The sequence below is a fragment of the Cricetulus griseus genome, chromosome 10 (assembly GCF_003668045.3).
Source record: "Cricetulus griseus strain 17A/GY chromosome 10, alternate assembly CriGri-PICRH-1.0, whole genome shotgun sequence".
Lineage (NCBI taxonomy): Eukaryota > Metazoa > Chordata > Mammalia > Rodentia > Cricetidae > Cricetulus > Cricetulus griseus.
The window spans coordinates 24031841-24049517 of record NC_048603.1 but is presented as its reverse complement, the minus strand read 5'-3'; the positions used below and the strand labels follow the sequence as shown (position 1 = coordinate 24049517).

The 17677-nt window shown below is 50.9% G+C and overlaps 1 protein-coding gene across 6 annotated transcripts in view; it reads right to left on the bottom strand.

The window, feature by feature from the left end:
• Window positions 1-780: 780 nt before the first annotated feature.
• Window positions 781-17677, bottom strand: part of Asap1 (ArfGAP with SH3 domain, ankyrin repeat and PH domain 1) — a 282890-nt gene continuing 265993 nt past the window's right edge. For all 6 annotated transcript variants that reach the window (XM_027431674.2, XM_035449606.1, XM_027431675.2 and 3 more), the window contains 5 exons: window positions 15910-15982; window positions 13608-13666; window positions 7015-7514; window positions 4884-5006; window positions 781-3474 (listed from right to left, as the gene is read on the bottom strand). In XM_027431674.2, the coding sequence (XP_027287475.1) occupies window positions 3400-3474; window positions 4884-5006; window positions 7015-7514; window positions 13608-13666; window positions 15910-15982 (830 nt within the window). In that variant the 3' untranslated portion in view covers window positions 781-3399. The remainder of the gene's footprint in view (window positions 3475-4883; window positions 5007-7014; window positions 7515-13607; window positions 13667-15909; window positions 15983-17677) is intronic.

Here is a 17677-nt window from a genome sequence, read left to right as displayed (position 1 = left end):
CTGGCGTCTGTGTCTTTCCATCCACCAGTCTCTGCCCCTGCTTGCATTTCCCTGCACCCCATTTCCAGGCCCCTTGGGCTCACGGAGGGCACAGTAGATGTTGCAGAGCTCACACCAAGCTGTGTGGCTGCATCCGGGGTCACAGTCAGGCAAGTCTGGCAGATGCAGCACTTGGGGGGCACATTAACACACGGTCCTCGCCGCAGGAAAAGGGACAGAGTGACGGTTTGGTGTGTCCTGTTTTCTAGGCAGGCTGTGTTGGCTGCCGTGGATGTTCAGCAGCTGTGACTGCCTTCGAGGACAGGAGACCCTTTGCATTCATCACAGAGGATGAAGGAAGGGATGTCCCTCCCTAAAGGTAGACAGCTGGTTAAGGGTTTCTGGGCCAAGGGTTAACAAGGCCCCTCCCCTTCCTGATACAAGGGTTGTTTTAGTGGTGCCCAAAATGCCCATTTTCCTGCAAGTAACCCATCGCAGAAACTCCTAAGCGGCCCCAATTAAACGCACTGGTTCACCAATCCAGCCACTAGTGCTGTGTCTGGGAGGATCAGATGTTTGTCTCCCCATGAAAAGTCCACACAGGGTGGGGGTGGGAGCGGGAGTGGACAGGGACTCAGGTGAGCCCAGAAGGCTACAGGTTGTTCTGTATCTAGAGTGAGCTGTGGTGCAGGATAACTTATGCTACCCTCCAGCACCAAAAAGGGATCATTTCCCCCCCCCATCCCGCCCCCCAGTCAATAAAGTAGTGGACAACTCACAAAATGGCCTGATTTCAGATGCTTGGGATCAACTCAGAATATGTTTATTTAAAAGCAATTTTAAATATTAAAAAAAGTAGAAATTAACACATACAGTACTGAGAAACTGTCACATTAAATACATGGGAAAGGAGAAGTGTACGGATGCTTGGTGGCGGCTCCCAGGTAAGAATGTGGGATTTAGCTAGTGGCAGGCACGACAGGGCTTCTATATACCATGTCCAAGTAGTAGGCAATAAAAAAATAAATAACAATTGCTATCCAACAGGAAAATAAGACACACTGTTTGCAGACATAATTTTCCCTTCTCGGGGGGGGGGGGATAAAAAAAGAAGGAATGAATTTGCTTTCTTTCTTAAGGTTCCATACCTCCAAAATATTACGTCATGTACAAAACTGCAGGTTGAGGCTCATCTAGGTTCCGCAGCAAGGTCAGATTTAAACTTAAGATTACCAAAGGGTGTCTACCTAGTTTTCCTATGTCCCATGGAGAGAGCTCAGAGGCCTGCTGGGAAGCACACAAAAACCGGAAAAGAAAGGTATGGACATACATCCGTGTGTGTTCCTCGGCATCCTAGAGGCGGAGCTGCTGTGTCTAAAAACCAGCTTACATTCCGTGCCAGTGAGCAGGAATCAGCCTACACCTCCGAAACGCAATTCCAATGCATCTTAAGGATGTGTGAACAGCCTGGGGCTCTGGGCGGCCACCGCGTTCCTAAAACCATCATGGCCTCTAACGCCAGGCTGCTGGCGGGACCCACCCAGCTAGCTGATTGGCACCTTTTGCTCTTGGCTTGACATAGGGATGCACAGGTGTCCAGACACTATGGAAGCAATTGCTTAAGATAGAGGACTTTGAAGGTTTGTCATGCAAGGTATATATGTCTTGGGTGGCTATTCGGAGTTCTCGCTGTGACCACTTAAGCAAAACTACGTTAGTATTTACCGAGCGCTGTGGCTACGGGAGGGCTCTTCCCACAGGCTTCGCGCCAACCGTGCTTCTGTGAAATCAGTGTTTCTCTTTCCACTGCCAAGATTATCTGCGATTAAAACATTTGTCTTCTTGTGCTGTGGTCAAAACAGCAACTCAAGCCAACACAACTCCAGAATGACAACACACCTTGGAATCGCAACAGTCCTGGACCCAGGAGAACAACCACTGCATACTTTCCTCAAATTCTGACTGAAGCCTCAGACGGAAATGCAGTGTGCTGAGTGGGATGAGGGGAAAAACCAAAACAAAGGAAAACACCAGCAATGACAGACCAGACAGACAGACAGACAGACAGACAGAGATGGCTTGCAGAGAGCTTTTTTTTTTTTTTATCACAGTGCAATTCATAGCAGAGTGCCACAGCTCGGTTATAAACTGACTCGAAGGGCACGTGTCCACCGGGTAAGTTCAAGATGAGAAAGTGAACCTGGGAGCAGAGCTTAAGGAAGAGAACGGAAAGAGGAGAAAATGAAAAGCTTGCGTCAGTCAGCACCTGGATTCTGCACTAGAAAACCCAAAGATTCACTTGACAGTTTTTTTTTTTTTTTCATCCGGAATAGTAAAGGTTTAATCAAGAACAAAATGAAGAAAATTATTTCAAACTGACACTTTGGATGCTTCAAAACAGTTGAGGGGGGCGGGGGGTGGGGGCTGCGGTGTGCAAACACTCTGGAGAAGCCCAAATGAGTGACCAGAAACGAGTTACTGTTGCAATCTTGTAACTTCTGCTTTAATGGCAATCGAGTTTAAAAATGTACAGTTCGCTTCTTCATACGGTTTGCTCCTTTATAAAAGGCAGAATTCGGATAAGCGTTTAGATGCATGCATAACATAGAGGTGGACGTTTTCTCGCAGTCCTGGGTTCCTCAGAGCTGAACTTTATCAGACGTGGTTTTTAAGCTTTAGTCAAAATAGTCAGGAAGGATATGTAATTTTTGCATAATGAGGTAATATCTCAGGGGTGGGCCCTTGCCATCAGACGCACACATCCACTCCTCTAGACTTGCAGGAGGCTGCGCACACTGGAAAACTCTGCCGAGGACTCTGTGTCAGTGAGTGTTTGCTGGAGGAGGAGCAACACACATGTAACTGAGCACTTTCCTGTAATAAATACCAAAGTAGGTTTGTGTAGCTGTAAACTGTGCACACAGATAACTACAGGCTTGGCAGGCCATGGGGGGGGGGGGCTGACTTAAGAGTTCCGCCTGGAGTGCAGGGCCCACCTCTGCTAACGCTGCAGAGAGTTCAGTGACGCCACTGAGAATACTGCACTGTTAGGAGGAGGCGGCGGCGGCTCCGCACCCTTCCACAGCTGCTGGAGACTCTTCACCCGGAAAAAACCAGCAGCTCCTACACTCCTGGTTTTTGTTTGCTCACAGAACGGCACAGAGGGAGATGAAGTGCTGGACGCCAAGGATGGCTTTGGCAAACCGGTAAGGCGCACCAGGTCCCGAGGCTACCCTAATACTGGCGAAGGCAGAAGACCACAGGATATTTACAATACATACTATATTCCCCTCCTGAGTGGCCCTTCCATGAATGAGTTCTTGGTCTGTAATGGCAGCTATATACATGTTGTATACAGGATTACATGGAGGCAGCGGTCTGGTATGAAGGGTGTGGACGGACAGAAGGTTCTGCTTTCTGCTAGTCAGACAGGATGTGAACAAAGGACACGGGGAACACACCCTTCCTTTCGGGCTGTCCTTCGATGTGCCCGATCTGTAGGGAGAAAGGAAGAGTTAGAGAGGAGGCACCAGGGTCACCTACCCAACCCTTCGGTGAGCCACACAGTGCTTGACAACAGTAAACAACACGGCAAGGCCAGCTCTCGAGCACGGTCTCGTGGCACCGTTTAGGTGGAAGTCCTGAGGAAGGCTCCCACAGGTGTCACCTTCAGCGTCCGTGCTTCATGCTCTGACGAGCAGTCATGCGTGGGGAACCCCAGACAAACCTTGATGAGCCTCTTACTTATAAAACTTGGTAAGAGGGGGGGAAAAAAAAGTTCCTCCTTCAGGCTTGTATAATGAAGATTTAAAAAAAGAAAAGAAGAACTTTATGTGCCCTGTAGCTACTACAGAGGCCGCCAGCATTCTGAGACTGACAGTGGCCAGAGGCAGTTTTACCATTTGCAGCCTAAACCTGCAAGCCATGGTTACAAAACTTCCCTGATTACCTCAATGAGATCAATGTTAATTGCACTGAAAAGCATCCTGCCGTGGGCTCCGCAGCAAGAGCAGCAAGAGCAAGTGCCCTGCTTGCTCCATAGAGGGAGGGGTGCACTGGAGAGCTGGGCAGAGGAGGTCTGGACAGGCCAGCTTCCCTCCTCCGCCCAAGTACCTGACGGAGAGTGTGCTGTGCCTAGGCCTCCACGCTACCAGTTTCCTCCGACAAGCGTGGTTACTGCTGGGACCTGGCCTACCTCTCTCAGCAACCTTCACAGAGTGCGCTCTCAGAAGGTTCCATGGGTTACACACCAGCATTAGAATTTTAACCTCTTTACTGGGATGCGTGTTTGGTTGGGGGCTCATAGAATTTCCCTGGGCACGATACTGAAACATCATAAAAAATGTTCCTTTATTCCCAGGAGTCTCAGTTGGAGTCACTGGTTACTTAGCAGTGACTGTATCACCTCACTGCAACATTAACAGACAAGAGTGACATCTGGACACTCTCCCCAAGTAGGACTCTGTCTCCCCCCCCACCCACGCCCTGCCCTCCAGAGGAAGCAGGTTTACAGATGGGATGAGCTTGATTCAAGTCTACTGGGCTGGAAAGTGACACCAATGGGGGACTTCCGACTCTGTCATTGTCCTAAGGTGGTGTTCCAGCAAGTGCACACTGAGAGCAGGCAGGGCTCTGGCTATGAAGACACCAGGAAGCATCTCTAAGCACCCCCCCCCCCGCCGCCCCACTGGTCCTGACCAAGAAAAGCAGCCAGGGTGGCTTGGCCCATTTTCAAAGTGACTTTGTCTTGTTACAGCACCCACTTAGCGACAGAAGGGGGAACGTACGTGAATGGCCATGAGGTGAATTACGTTACCTAATAGGACCCTCACACCCGCCCGTGGAGCGGAGAGAGCAGAGGGATCAATGGTCAAACGGACAGACGGACAGACTTGGGTACGTACCCACCACTCCTGGTCCTCTTCCCCCGTCACGATGATCACCTCTCCTTCGACGAACGTGAGCTCATCGTCATTGTCCGCCTGGCAGTCATAAATGGTCTTCACACGCCTCACTTTATTCTTCCCCTAGAATAAAGCAAGCAGGTTCCGTTAGAGAAAACACGAAGAAGGGAGAAACAGAACAACACCTCACAGGGTGGGCCAACCCCGGCAGGTGTTTTCTCTCTTTGCCTGGACTTCCCCACGTGTGTGTGTGTGTGTGTGTGTGTGTGTGTGTGTGTGTGTGTGTGTGTGTAGAAGACAGTCTCAGGAATGGCAGCCCCTCCTCTGGCTAGCATCAACTTTCGGCAGAGAGCATCCAGAGCGGGTAGCGACCACAGCTCAGCTTTCCCAAGATGCATGAAAGGACCTGTCCTTCCTTGCTGTCCCCACAGCATCAGCTTGCACAGAAATGACGGCAGAAGCTATGGAAATGAGCAGGATGTGCCTTTTTTTCTGCACGGTGAATGGACAGCACAGATGGGTTTCCTGGGGCCTCCTGCAAAACAGGCCAGGGCTCGCCAGGGAAACCCAGGGAACAGACAGGGTCTAAACAGTTGTGATCCCCACCAGGACTTCTACTGGCTGGACTTCAGTTCTCTGAAGACAGGGGGTGTAAACAGAGGCATTACCTTCTACAGAATATTTTGAGCACCCAGTTAATTAGATTATTAGCAATAGAAATGGCAAGTTACCTCTTTTTTTTAGTTCAAGCACAGCATTTGTGTGTGTGTGTGCGTGTATGCGTGTGTGTAGGTGTTGGATTCCCTCAAACTGGAGTTACAGGCAGTTATGAGCTGCCATGTGGGTGCTGGGAACTGAACCCGTGTCCTCTGGCAGAACAGCCAGTGCTCCCAACCGCCAAGTAGTGGCTTCAGCCCGGCAAGTTATCGCTTTAAGTGCTCTGGGCCAAGTGTCTGTTTCCCCGGCCCTGGCTTCTTTCTGGCTGTCCTGATGCTCTTGGGGGGAGGGGCTGGGATAGTGTGAGTGCTGGTGAGGCTGGAAGGCTGACCAGAACCATAGCAGCCGATTGTCCTCTCAACAGTGCCGAGAGACTGAGAAGGCCTGTAATGTGTTAGTTTGTGACGGCGGCGAGGACTGAACGGGACGCTGTCTCTAAGGCAGCATGAACTGGAGTTCTGCTCATTATCAGACACCAGAGGATCGTCAGCAGCGCCAGGGAAGGCTGCAAGAATGGCAAGCTGACGATGGTGAGCTCAAGTGTGTGTGGGGGAATGGGGGAGGGAGGGGGGACGGGGGACGGGGGACCGGTCATTTTCACGTTCCCCGTGATGGGCAGCACTGGTATAATAAAATGACCCAGCGGAGATGCTGCGTGAACTGGAAAGAGCTTTGGTCCTCCACCATTATCTGTGGAGCTTGTGTCCTGTGGGACACCTTTTTGGAGTGTCACACTTACACAAAGACTGTGGGGGCCTTGGGAAAACAAAAAAACCCAACATTTTTATATAAAAATAAAGTTGATAATTTATAGAGTGGGACACAGTGCATGAAAAGTTTGGAGTGACTGGACCACTGCCAAACCCCATCTGTGGGGGGTTGGGGGAGGGGCTTTCTCTCTGGTTCTGGTGGGAAGATATAGCGGGGAAGGGACAGAGACTGATCCTAGGGGTGGGTGGAGTTCAACCCTCATGGCTTCTGAGTCAGAGACACCATGGCTGAGTGCTCGTTATGTGGTCACTATGTTCTGCTCGCTGGCCACTGCTGCCCCTGACACCATACAAGCCCCTCTTGTACCCGAGGAACCAGGTTCAGAGAATGACTGCTAGCCAGGCAGCTGCGTTGGGCATTGAAGCCGGGTCCTACGGCATGCCGGCAGGGATCCAAAGGCAGTGTTTGCAGCCACCGGGCTCCAAACCACCACAGACGCTTCGATGGGGGGGAGAGAGCATATGGGACACTGTTCTTACTGAGGTGGAGCATACATCCTCCCGCCACCTTCTGGAACTGCCAGAGTCTGAGGATGAGGCTTAGTGGCAGAGTGGAGAGCAGACACGCATCTCTAGGTCCTGTTCCCAGCACCATGAAAGGAAAAGTGCGATGGCCTTGCCAAAAGAGCCCGATTCCCACCCACCGTGTTGATTTTCCTCGGCAGTGGTACGGGCGTCTCCGGCAGCGTGGGAGTGAGGTCATTGGAGTCCTCAGATGCTTGCTTCTGGATGGCATCTCTGGCCTGCACATTGAGGGAGAGATCCCCAGCGTGTGACTTCTGTGTGACCTCTGAGGGTGGCTGCACCTTGGATGAGACTTCACTGGCCTGGGACTTTGCCAGCAGGTCTCCCAGCTGTGGCTTGGGGGGCAGGTCCTTCACCTGTGGTTTGGGAGGTAAGTCTGAAAGCTGGGGCTTAGGAGGAAGGTCACCTAGCTGGGGCTTGGGGGGCAGTTCTCCAGGCTTAGGCGGCAAGTCTCCTATTTGGGGCTTAGGGGCCAGTTCCGTGGGCTTTGGGGGCAGGTCTCCGGGCGGCGGCTTTTGGGGTAACTCTGCCAACTGTGATGATCTCTGAAAAACTTCAGGTGGGTTGTTGGCTTTGTCGAGGGAGAGATGATGGCTGGTTTCTGTCTTCCTTAGTGCCACTGTGGGAAAGGATAAGAGGCGGTCACGGCGAAGACGAAATAAAGGTGGAAGGCATCACAGTCATGGGAAAAAGGCCAAACACCAGCAAGAGCACCGACCTGGCCGGGCAGTAGTGGCACATGCCTTTAATCACAGCACTTGGGAGGCAGAGGCTGGCCTGGTCTACGGAGCTAGTTCCAGGACAGCCAGGGCTACACAGAGGAATCCTATCTCAAAACAAAAACAAACAAACAAACAAACAAACAAACAAACAAACCAACAAAAAACAAACCAACAAAAAAGCACTGACCTACCATGAGCACTGGGGATGAGCAAGCCCAAAGCTGGTCCAAGTCTAGCTCAGGCAAGGATAAGGTTGGAAGCCAGGAAAACATCTATATGACAACTTACAGCTCTGGGCTTCCACTGAAGTCATTACAAGGTGACCTTATCAATCCAGGATTTACAAAGAAAGAGAAAACTTTCCTAGATATCAGTGGACCACCAAATTTAGTCATTTAAATATTTTAATGTATGTACTTCTAGATTTTCCTATAACTCTTTAAATATGCTATTTTAACAAAAAGCATTTGCCATGTTATTGAAATTTATTAGAAGTACAAACTTAGTTTTGAAGGGACAGTCCAATCAATTCAGTAGCTGTATTTATTCCCCCTCATTTTATATGGCTCACGCAGCCAAGAGGTTTCTTCTGGTGCCTACCCACCATCAGGGCACCCCGTTAAACCCTGGTGACACATACACGGACTGACGAACATGTCACACGGTATAGGTCTAAAACTGACTTTCCCACTTAATACGCTGGTGAGTGTGTAGGTCAGTTCCTCCCATTTCTCTAACAGCTGCCCTCTATGACAACTCTGAAAAGTACCAATGCCTGTAGAGCCGTCCTTGTAACCAGGCATGAGCAAGGTGACACCCTCCAACACTCCAGCTCACCCACGTACCGTGTGTGGCGGTTTGGATGACGACAGCCCCCACTGGCTCATATGTTTGAATGCTTGGTCCCCAGTTACTGGAACTGTTTAAAAGGCTAAGGAGGTGTGGCCTTGCTGGAGGAGGTGTGTGACTGGGGATGGGCTTTGCAGTTTCAAAACCCCACACTAGGCTCACTGTCTCTTTCTCTGCCTGCTGCCTGGGGATGAGGATGTAAAGCTCTCAGTCATTATCCCAGTGCCTTACCTGCCTGCTTCCTGCTACAACGATTATGGCCTAACCCTCTAAAACTATAAACAACCCCCCAATTAATTGGTTTCTTTCATAAAAGTTGCCTTGGTCATGTTGTCTCTTCAAGAGCAATAAAACGATAACTAAGACACCATGTCACTGTGTGACCTTGGCCAAATTACACAACCTCTCTGAATTTCAACTTCCTCACCTCTAAAACGTTTTACTTCAAAGTGTGAGCCATGAGGACAACACGATGCAAAAAAAAAAAAAAAAAAAAAAAAAATCACCATGAGGACACGATGGGTATTCTACAGGAGTGACATCATCATCATCATTATTATTATTAATTATTATTATGCAGGTTTCCTTGAGGCCAAGTAGGAGCTCTGGTTTTACAACTCTCGTTCTTTTCTTGGTATGGGAGCTGGGCACTCAGTGCGAGCTCAAAGTGACACCAAGCTTGCTGCCCTAACACGGCAATGCATTTAGAAAAGCATCCTCGGCAGAGAGGCCAAGGACACAGAGGAGACGCCTCGGTGCTGTCCACCGTGCAGCTGTCCTGAGACTGCTTCTGCTAAGCTGTCCACGCCCCTCTCCATGGGAACAAAGCTCAGAGAGACCTGCTCATGGGGCGACCCCCTGAGTGCCAGGGAATGTGTCATGGCTCAAAGAGTAAAGCTGGGGGCTGGAGAGGTGGCCCAGTTGTTAAGAGCACTGACTGCTCTTCCAGAGGATCCAGGTTTGAGTCCCAGACAGCACCCATGGCAGTCACAGTTGTCTGTAAATACAATTCTGGGAGATCCAGTGCCCTCTTGAGTCTCCATCAGCACTAAGCAAACACGTGGTCACACACATATATGAAGGCAATAAAAAATTTCTAGAAAGTAAAACCAAAGCAGTAACAGCAGCAACAAACCCCTAACAAAACAAAATTAAAGCTAAGCCAATTATGTTCATCTCCAGGAAATACAGAATTAGGCAACCTCCAATCTGCAGTAGGCAGAAAGGGGTTAAGATGGAGGCTCCCTGTGGCAGCAGGACTGGGAGGGGCTTGCTGTGATTTTCATTTATGGGGAACACGAAGCGTAAGTGCTGGTCCCCAAAACTCTCACACACCATTGATCACAGAATTTCATCCTTCAAAAACAAACAAACAAACAAACAAACAAAAACAAAAACAAAAACAAACCCCAAACCAAAAAAAACTAAAAGTGGTCCAGGACTGTGAACCATGGTGGCCCATGGCTGGAAGAGGAGACAAGGGGGAATCACAGAAGAGGAGATGAGAGAGCCACGTGGGCCTGTGCTGTGGGAAAGCTACAGTGGCTTCAAGGGGGGCTGGGTACTGAGAGTAAGCAAGGGTGATCAGAGAGCATCAGTGTGTCTCGTGGGACTCAGGCTGAGGCTGCAGGAATGAACCCTGGTTCAGACCATGAGCGGCTACGAACCTCTCAACGAAGACGGATGGAGCCTGACTCAGAAAATGCCAAAGCTCGAACCTGCGAGTCTGATCAGGACTCAGGTCCTACTGTCAGCTGGCAGGAACCCAGAAGAGACAGGAACAAGGGGGGATGAAGATCAAGGGTTGCAGCGTGTGCTGAAGAATGAATTATTCCGTGATGGTAAGATTTCTTTATTCAAGAAAGCACCAGGGCAAAACGCAGGCCAGAGCGAGGTCACAGGAACCCAGCAAGCGTGGCCAGAAAGAAGGGGCCAGGTTCTCCACGTGCAGCCCTTAAGAAGCTCCCTATGTCATCCCAGCTTTCCTTCACCATGCCCTTATGGGCGAGTCCCGGGTCCACCTGGCACCCGTCCCAGGACTATTGGGCGGGGCTGGGGTGTCTCCCTACAGGGGGAGGCAAACACTAAGGTCCAGAAATCAAGAGCTATGGGCACTGAAGCCTTGATGGAGTGTGATGCAGGAACTGCAGCTTCTGTGACCCCAGAGTCTCCCCAAGCTCCAGGTGTGCAATGGGATCCTGGCTCTGAGACAGTATGGGTAAGTCAAGGCCACAATGGTGGAGCTCCCCTGATTGGACCCTGATGACCTTAGGAGAACACAGCGCGCGCGAACACACACACACACACACACACACACACACACACACACACACACACACACACACACACACGCACACACACTGTCTTTAGTCATGTGATGTCCCAAGCCAGCAGCCAGGCCATCAGCAAATGCAGTTCCGAGACTTCACACTTCCAGAACTGGGAGCCTAAAGAAGCCAACCTTTCTTCAAGAAGTTCCCAGCCTCGGAAATTTTGTTATAGCAGTGAAACATATTTGAATAAACAGAAAAAACTTTAAGTGACTTAAGAGACAGACCAACTTGAGTATCTTATTTTGAACCTTATTCTAATAATTTGTAAAACAAACAAACAAAACCATCCCTCATGAGACAATGGAGGAAGGGGAGGAACGTCTGATTATTTTAGACAGGAGGACTGGACTGCACACACATGAAATGACGTGACACCTGGGACCTGCGGTAGGAGGACATGGAGTTCTGGGTAGGGAATCAGAGGAAAGACTAGGGGAAAGACTCTTCAGAGTGGGAGTCGGCTAAAGACAGCTTAGAAGGCTGCGGTCTAGCTTTTTATTTTCTTCATTTTTAGCAAGTTTCTTGTGGAGAGATTTCAAAGAGATTTCAAAGAGGGAAAATATTCACACAGAGAAAGGTGGGGACGGTCTGTGTGGCACAGGTCAGGATGGGAGATCTGGTGTGCATCCCTGTGTTCTGATGGGAGACTAAGAGGACAGCGGTACAGGAGGGGCCAGGAGCTGGTGTGCAGTCCAAGGCCTGGGAACCGTAAGGATCTCAGACGGCTGACAAAGGCTGGTGGGTCACATGGTGGCAGGGGCAGGTTTATACCTTGCAGAAACTGTTTTTCGTTTTCGAATTAAAGTAAGCTTTGAATTAAAGTTTTATATAGTGACCAAGATGGAAATTGATCAGGGCCACTCCTGGAAGCTTTTCAGCCGAGTGGTCCAAGGCACATGTGGGTTTATATGGACAAAACCCATAGGCCACCGTACTTTTCCATGAGTCTTTGTTGTTATTTTCTAAGAACTACAATTCCCAGAACCCCAGGAAATTACCTGGTCCTTGGGCAGGTGGGGCTTACAGGTTAACTTAGGGTCTAACATTCCCCCCGCTGAAGCTGTGTCTTGACTCAAATCCTTGACTCTGTGATAGGTGCTGATCTATATTTGGATCTAACATCCATCAGTTTAATGATACCCAGATAGGAATTACCATTTAGTTACTGTCTCAGGGATGTAGGAACCAACATAATTAACAGGAAGGAGATGTGCCAAAGGCTCTGTGATGGACAAGATCTCTTGTTTCTGCATAAAGCAGGCCAAGTGTAGTGTCCTGTCATGTTGTGGAACTGTTAGGTAATGAACCTACATTGATAAATCTGAGCCCATTTTCCTGGTGTATCAATTGCATTAGAGGCAGTCAGTCCATCCCCGATGCCAGCGGTTTTTCTTTTGCACAGTGTGAGGGGGTTAAGATGTGAGCAGCAGGGGACTGCGTGGTCACAGTCAGTGACCGCCACTCTGACTGTCCCAGGGCCCGAGCACGCACAGGGTCAGTCTCGGAGTACAGTGCAGTAGGGGACAACAGATGGCAGGGGGAGCTTTCCCTGTTGGACTAACGCTGGGTCAGGAGGGTGGAGGAGGTGTGAAAGAGACAGAGACAGAGGCAGGGTGGCAGCAGCCACAGGCGGGTCCCAGTGGACTAAGGACCAAGAATCCTTTGGGTTTGAATCTAGAGGAAGGAAGCCATGAGGCAGGGAGAAGGATTCAGGGGTAATGTGTGAGAAACAGGGCGCAGAATCGGGGCGGCACCAGGAGACACCAAAGACCTGGGCCTGCACTGCAGGCCAAGTTTGAAAATCACCACCACTTGGACCCAGACAGACAGCTAGCCAGCCTGGGTAAGCCAGCCTTCCTGCACCATAGTCAGTAGCCTTCTGGGACTCTGCCCTCTAAGCCTCATCCCAGAATCCTCATCCCTCATCCCTCCGCCACTTGACAGAGAGCTCAACAGAGCGGTGCATCTTGATGTCCTGATACTAACCTCTAGTTTGCCTTCTACTGAAGCAGGCCTTGGAGCACTGGGCTGAGCAGGGGTTCCACTGTAGCCCCCCCAGACCGTGGGCACTGATAACCATGTGGGGTCACTGCTCCTCTGAGCCACTACCCAGCTCTAACCCAGGCCTGCTGGCTGGAGGCTTTCACGAGGCCCCAGGGAAGCAGGTGCTTCATTCAGGCAGGGGCTTCGTGACTCTAAGGCCAGCAGAGCTTTTCCCTCATCCGTGTGGTGGTCAGAGGCTGAACCAATTGGCTCCTTCTCACCAATGAAAAGCACGGCCAGGATTTCAGAAGGTTGCTCAAAGAGCCAAGAGTCTGCTTGGCAAAGCAGCAGCACGGAGGACACTGCTTTCCTGTGCTTCCCAGGCACAGGTGTCCCTGCTCTGCATGACAGATGCTACCCCAGGGAAGGCCGCCTTTGCTGCCGCCTTGTGAGGACATCTGAAAGCATGCCTGACTTCACCCTGTCCCTGTAGTGCAACCTCACCACTACAGAGGAGGGCTCCATGCGAGCAGAGTTAGCAAGTCACTTGCCCCAGGTCTCGAGACTTGGGCAGCTGTGGTGGGTCCTCGGGGCCTCAGGGAGAGCGGCACCTGAGGGTTAGCTGCATGTCTTTGGGAAAGAGCAGCATCTCCTTAAGGAAACTACAGTATTTGCTGCATAGACAGAATCAGGCCTTACATTCTCCATCTAGCAAATACTGGTCCTAGACACCTGGGACAGATCGGAGAAGCAAAGGGACGGCCGTCTGTCCCCAGGACAGGCAGTGACACCTCTATAACACTGGGTGTGACTAGGGGATCTTACCTTTCTGAGGTAGTTTAGGAAGCACTCTCGGGCCGAGGGCCGTCTTTGCAGAACCGGTGCTGTAACAGATAACAGCTGTTTAGCATCTAGAAGTGAAACCCTCTCACTTGAGTGATCTGTAACTCAAGCCCATGGAAGGCATTTCCGAGTTACTCTAAGGATCCTTCCTTCCGTTCTTTTTTGGAGACAGGGTCTCACTATGCTGTCCTGGCTGGCCTGGAACTCACTATGCAGATCAGGGCTGCCCTCAAACTCATGGTCTACCTGCCTCTGCCTCTTTGGTGCTGGGATTAAAGGTGTGAGCCACCATGCCCGGACTCAAATTTCTTTACTAGGGCTGGAGAGGGGGCTCAGAGAATAAAGAATAAGGGTGTGGTGGCCACATTGCTGTACCATGTTGCTCCTCCATCACACACAGAGAGACACACACACAGAGAGACACACACACACACAGACTCACTCTCTCTCTCTCTCTCCCTCTCTCTCTCTCTCTCTCTCTCTCTTCATAAAGACCATTTAATAAAAGATTACAGCGTACTTTTCCTGCCTTGGCTGACCCAAATGGGTGGGTATTTGGAAAGGTGAGGCAAAGCCAAGCCCCTCATTTTGAAGCTTTGTTGGAGGTGGCCACGCGTGAAAGCTCTGCGTACTTTGCACACTGCGGCCTTGATGTTCTACGCAGGAGGACTTGGTCTCACGCCATCCCACAGGCAGCCCTCACCTCGCCCTCCACCCTCTGAAGTATGAGTATCATCAGCGGGAGGTCCCCTGGCCTCCCTCCAGGTCACGGTCTCTTTGGAGGACATGCAAATGAGCAGGAGGGCATGCAAAAGAGTAGGGAAAGAAACACCCAAGTCCCTGGAACAAGTCTGCACCGCGTTGTTTGAATAACAAATGTGACATCTGTGAGTTGGAAGCCACTACTTCCCTTTCACGAGGGGCTGTAGTGCTCCTCAGAGGAACTGAGGCACACCTTGTGTTCAAGCAGCAAGGGCAGCCAAACCCCTGGGTTGTACCTGCGTGGAGCCCTTTTGAACCCCAGGCCTCTTTCCCCAGCCCTCTGACCTCCCAAGAGTTGGCTGACCCTTCTTTGTTCTGCCCACCTAACTACCAAGAAAGAGGACTTGCATGTGTTCCCCTTTCTGTCGGGCTCTTAGATGCTGCTCTTGGAACCCAACCTCCCGCCCTGGGGAGAGAGGAACAGCCGTGTTCAGAGGAAGCCACTGGGACATGAGAGAGAGTGAACAGTTTCCATTCTCGACTGTCTCAGCATTTTCTTGGGGGCGGCACAGCTGCCCGCCACTGGTCAGTCACCCCGCACACGGGTGAAACCTGAGTCTAGAGGCTTGGAGAGCCCTTTCAGGAAGAAGCTCCTGTGTGGGCCAGGGCTGCAAGTGCCTGGACACCTTGTGTTGTGCTTGGGGTGGCGAGGGTGGGGAGAACTGGATGAGCCGCCAAACGGTTCCTGTCTATGAACACTTGGGAAGCACTCTGTGTCACTCTGTCCTGTCTGACTGCATCAAAGGGGCAAAGAGTAAGAGCGAAGTCAGGCTGAAGGTGAGTGAAGGCATGGAGAGCCACTCTGCCTCTGTCATACCGTTTAACGGCTCTGAGATAGGGTCCTGGTAATTGGGCTGATCTCACAGTTCTAAGAGAAATGAGATTTTATGTATTTGTTTTTATTGTTGATATGAACTCAGAGCTAGGCTTCCCCGTCTACAGCTGATTCTCTCTTCCCCACGTGGGGCTCTCTGCTTCCCGACTGCACCGCTAGAGGAAAGAGAGGTAAGCTTTCTGTCCTTAGGAAAGTTACCAAAGTACCTACCTCAGTGCAGGGAGGGGAGAGAGGAACACTGCTTTTAGCTTAAAAACCATCAAACGAACACAAAATAAACAGACAAAAGATCCTTCGGCCCTCAACACACATGGACACACATACACACCCCCACTCTCATTCTTATGTTAAAACATCTTTAGACTTAAAAAAAAATTGCTCAGTTAAAAGGTCAGAAATAGGCCAGGTACAGTGGTGCCCATGTTTACTGTTGGCATCAGGAAGGCAGAGGCAGGTGGATCTCCGTGCGTTTTAAGTCAGCCTGCTCTACATAGCAGGGCAACCCATTGGGGCCCAGCAGGGAGGTGCTGAGGACAACTGAGCAAGAACGCCCTATTTCTCTTCCTACCTGGTCCTGCCAGGTGACTACCCTCAGTCGTGCTGGGAAGGCAGGAAAAGCCCAAATCTCTACGTATGCCCATAGCACCCATGAGCACAACAGGATAGGAAGGCAGGGCGGCCGCTCACCTTGATTGCTGAGACAGCCCCTCAAACTTGTTTGCCGTCTTACTTGACGATGACGACAGGCCCACGTCATTACCTACAGGAGAGACAAAAGTTCCATCTTTAGACGTGGACATGAGAGAGGATGGCTAACGGCCCGGCATCCCTCGGGTTCCAGAAAGTCCCAGAAGACCTCAGTCAGAAGAGCACGCACTTCCTGTGTTATGACCAAAAACCAAGCAGTGCTCTGGACTCGTTTCTGCTGCTGGCCACGGACTTCGCCAGGGTGAGAAAGCTAAGATCACAGGAACTTGTTGATGTCCAGGGGCCGAGGCTGGTTACCAGACAGGGATGACACAGTCAACTCACAAGTGAGGGCCCACGCGTGGGCGGGTTGCCGGCAACTCGCCATTACACTGTGTTCACCTGCACAGTCAGTATCCACTTGGCATCACCACTGATTAGCACCTACTGTGCGCAAGGCTTGCATGCAGAGCAGGAAGAACAAAAGCTAAGACCGTGCCGCTGCTTTCCCAGAGGTTGGGACTTGCTCAGGGGAGTAACTTAAAGGGCCATTTCCTACTGTGGGAGGAGACGGGGTCACGCTGGGTGCTACGAGAAGGAACGGGGTCTACAGTTCCAGCTGGTGAGAGGGATGTGGCCCCTTGCAGAAGCAGAATTTCTAGTGGGGCAGCTCCCAAACAAGAACAGCTCAGGAGTATGGATGCGTGCTTGTGTAGGTGGCAGAAGACGGGCTGAACATGCGTGGGGCTTTCTGTGACTGCTGTACGGTGGGTGAAGTGTGGGGCGGAGCCGGAATGAGGGGATGAGAAAGCAACTTCACCATTTTCCACTCAGTGACCAGTCTCAGGTCACAGCCCAGCACCTGACAAATGTGTTCTCTCCCGACGGCCTGAGAGACTGGCGCTTTCACCCTCTCTAAAGTTAAGGAAATAGAAGCTAAGTTTGAGAGCTGCTGCGGATTCTGTAGCTACGATGAAGCCAGGAAATGCTGTCCGCAGAGCTGTGTGCCCTACACAACCCCTAGGATACCCGGACAGTAACACCAATAGCAGCACCTACCATTCACTGAGTACTTAATACAAGCTTGGTATTTGTCAAGATTCTGTGGGTCATCTCGGTCATGAGAAATGACAGTCACCTCTTCCAATCCACACAGGAAGAGAAGCAAAGGCCCCAGGGGAGGCATATGGCCAAGGGTCCAGCACTGAGATACACAGCAGGGCCCTCTCTAGAGTCTGTACCCCGAACCACCCACTCTGCCCCCAGTCCAGACCAAAACTATCTTATCAGGAGAGGCCTGCGGAGCTCAAACTGCACCTTTTGGGGAGAACGTTCTGTGATGCCAGGACAGTGGGACAAGGAGAAGCCAGCTATACCGGCTTCGACAGCACTGCCAACTTTCAAACGGACTGCTGCCTAATGGTGACGAGACACTCTTTAACCTTCCATGTGTTTCCAGGAGCACACACACGGCCTACTACTGAGGACATCCCTGGTACCTCTCAGGGAACTCTCAGTGCCCCTCTCCTTCAAGGCAAGCATTTCTTCAGCACCGTATTTCATGCTGAACCCACAGTCCTGGACGCCAAGCATTGTACTTCCGCACTCTGTGTGAACTGCAGCCATGTTTGGGGAATAAGATGTTGTTCCCATTAACTCCCTTTCTCTGCAAAACCTTTCCCACCAAATGCCTGCTTAATGCAGTTGTGCAGAAGGGAATTTGGTAACAGCAAGAGAAGGCCCCTGGGTCTCCTGTGCTGTTCTCTGC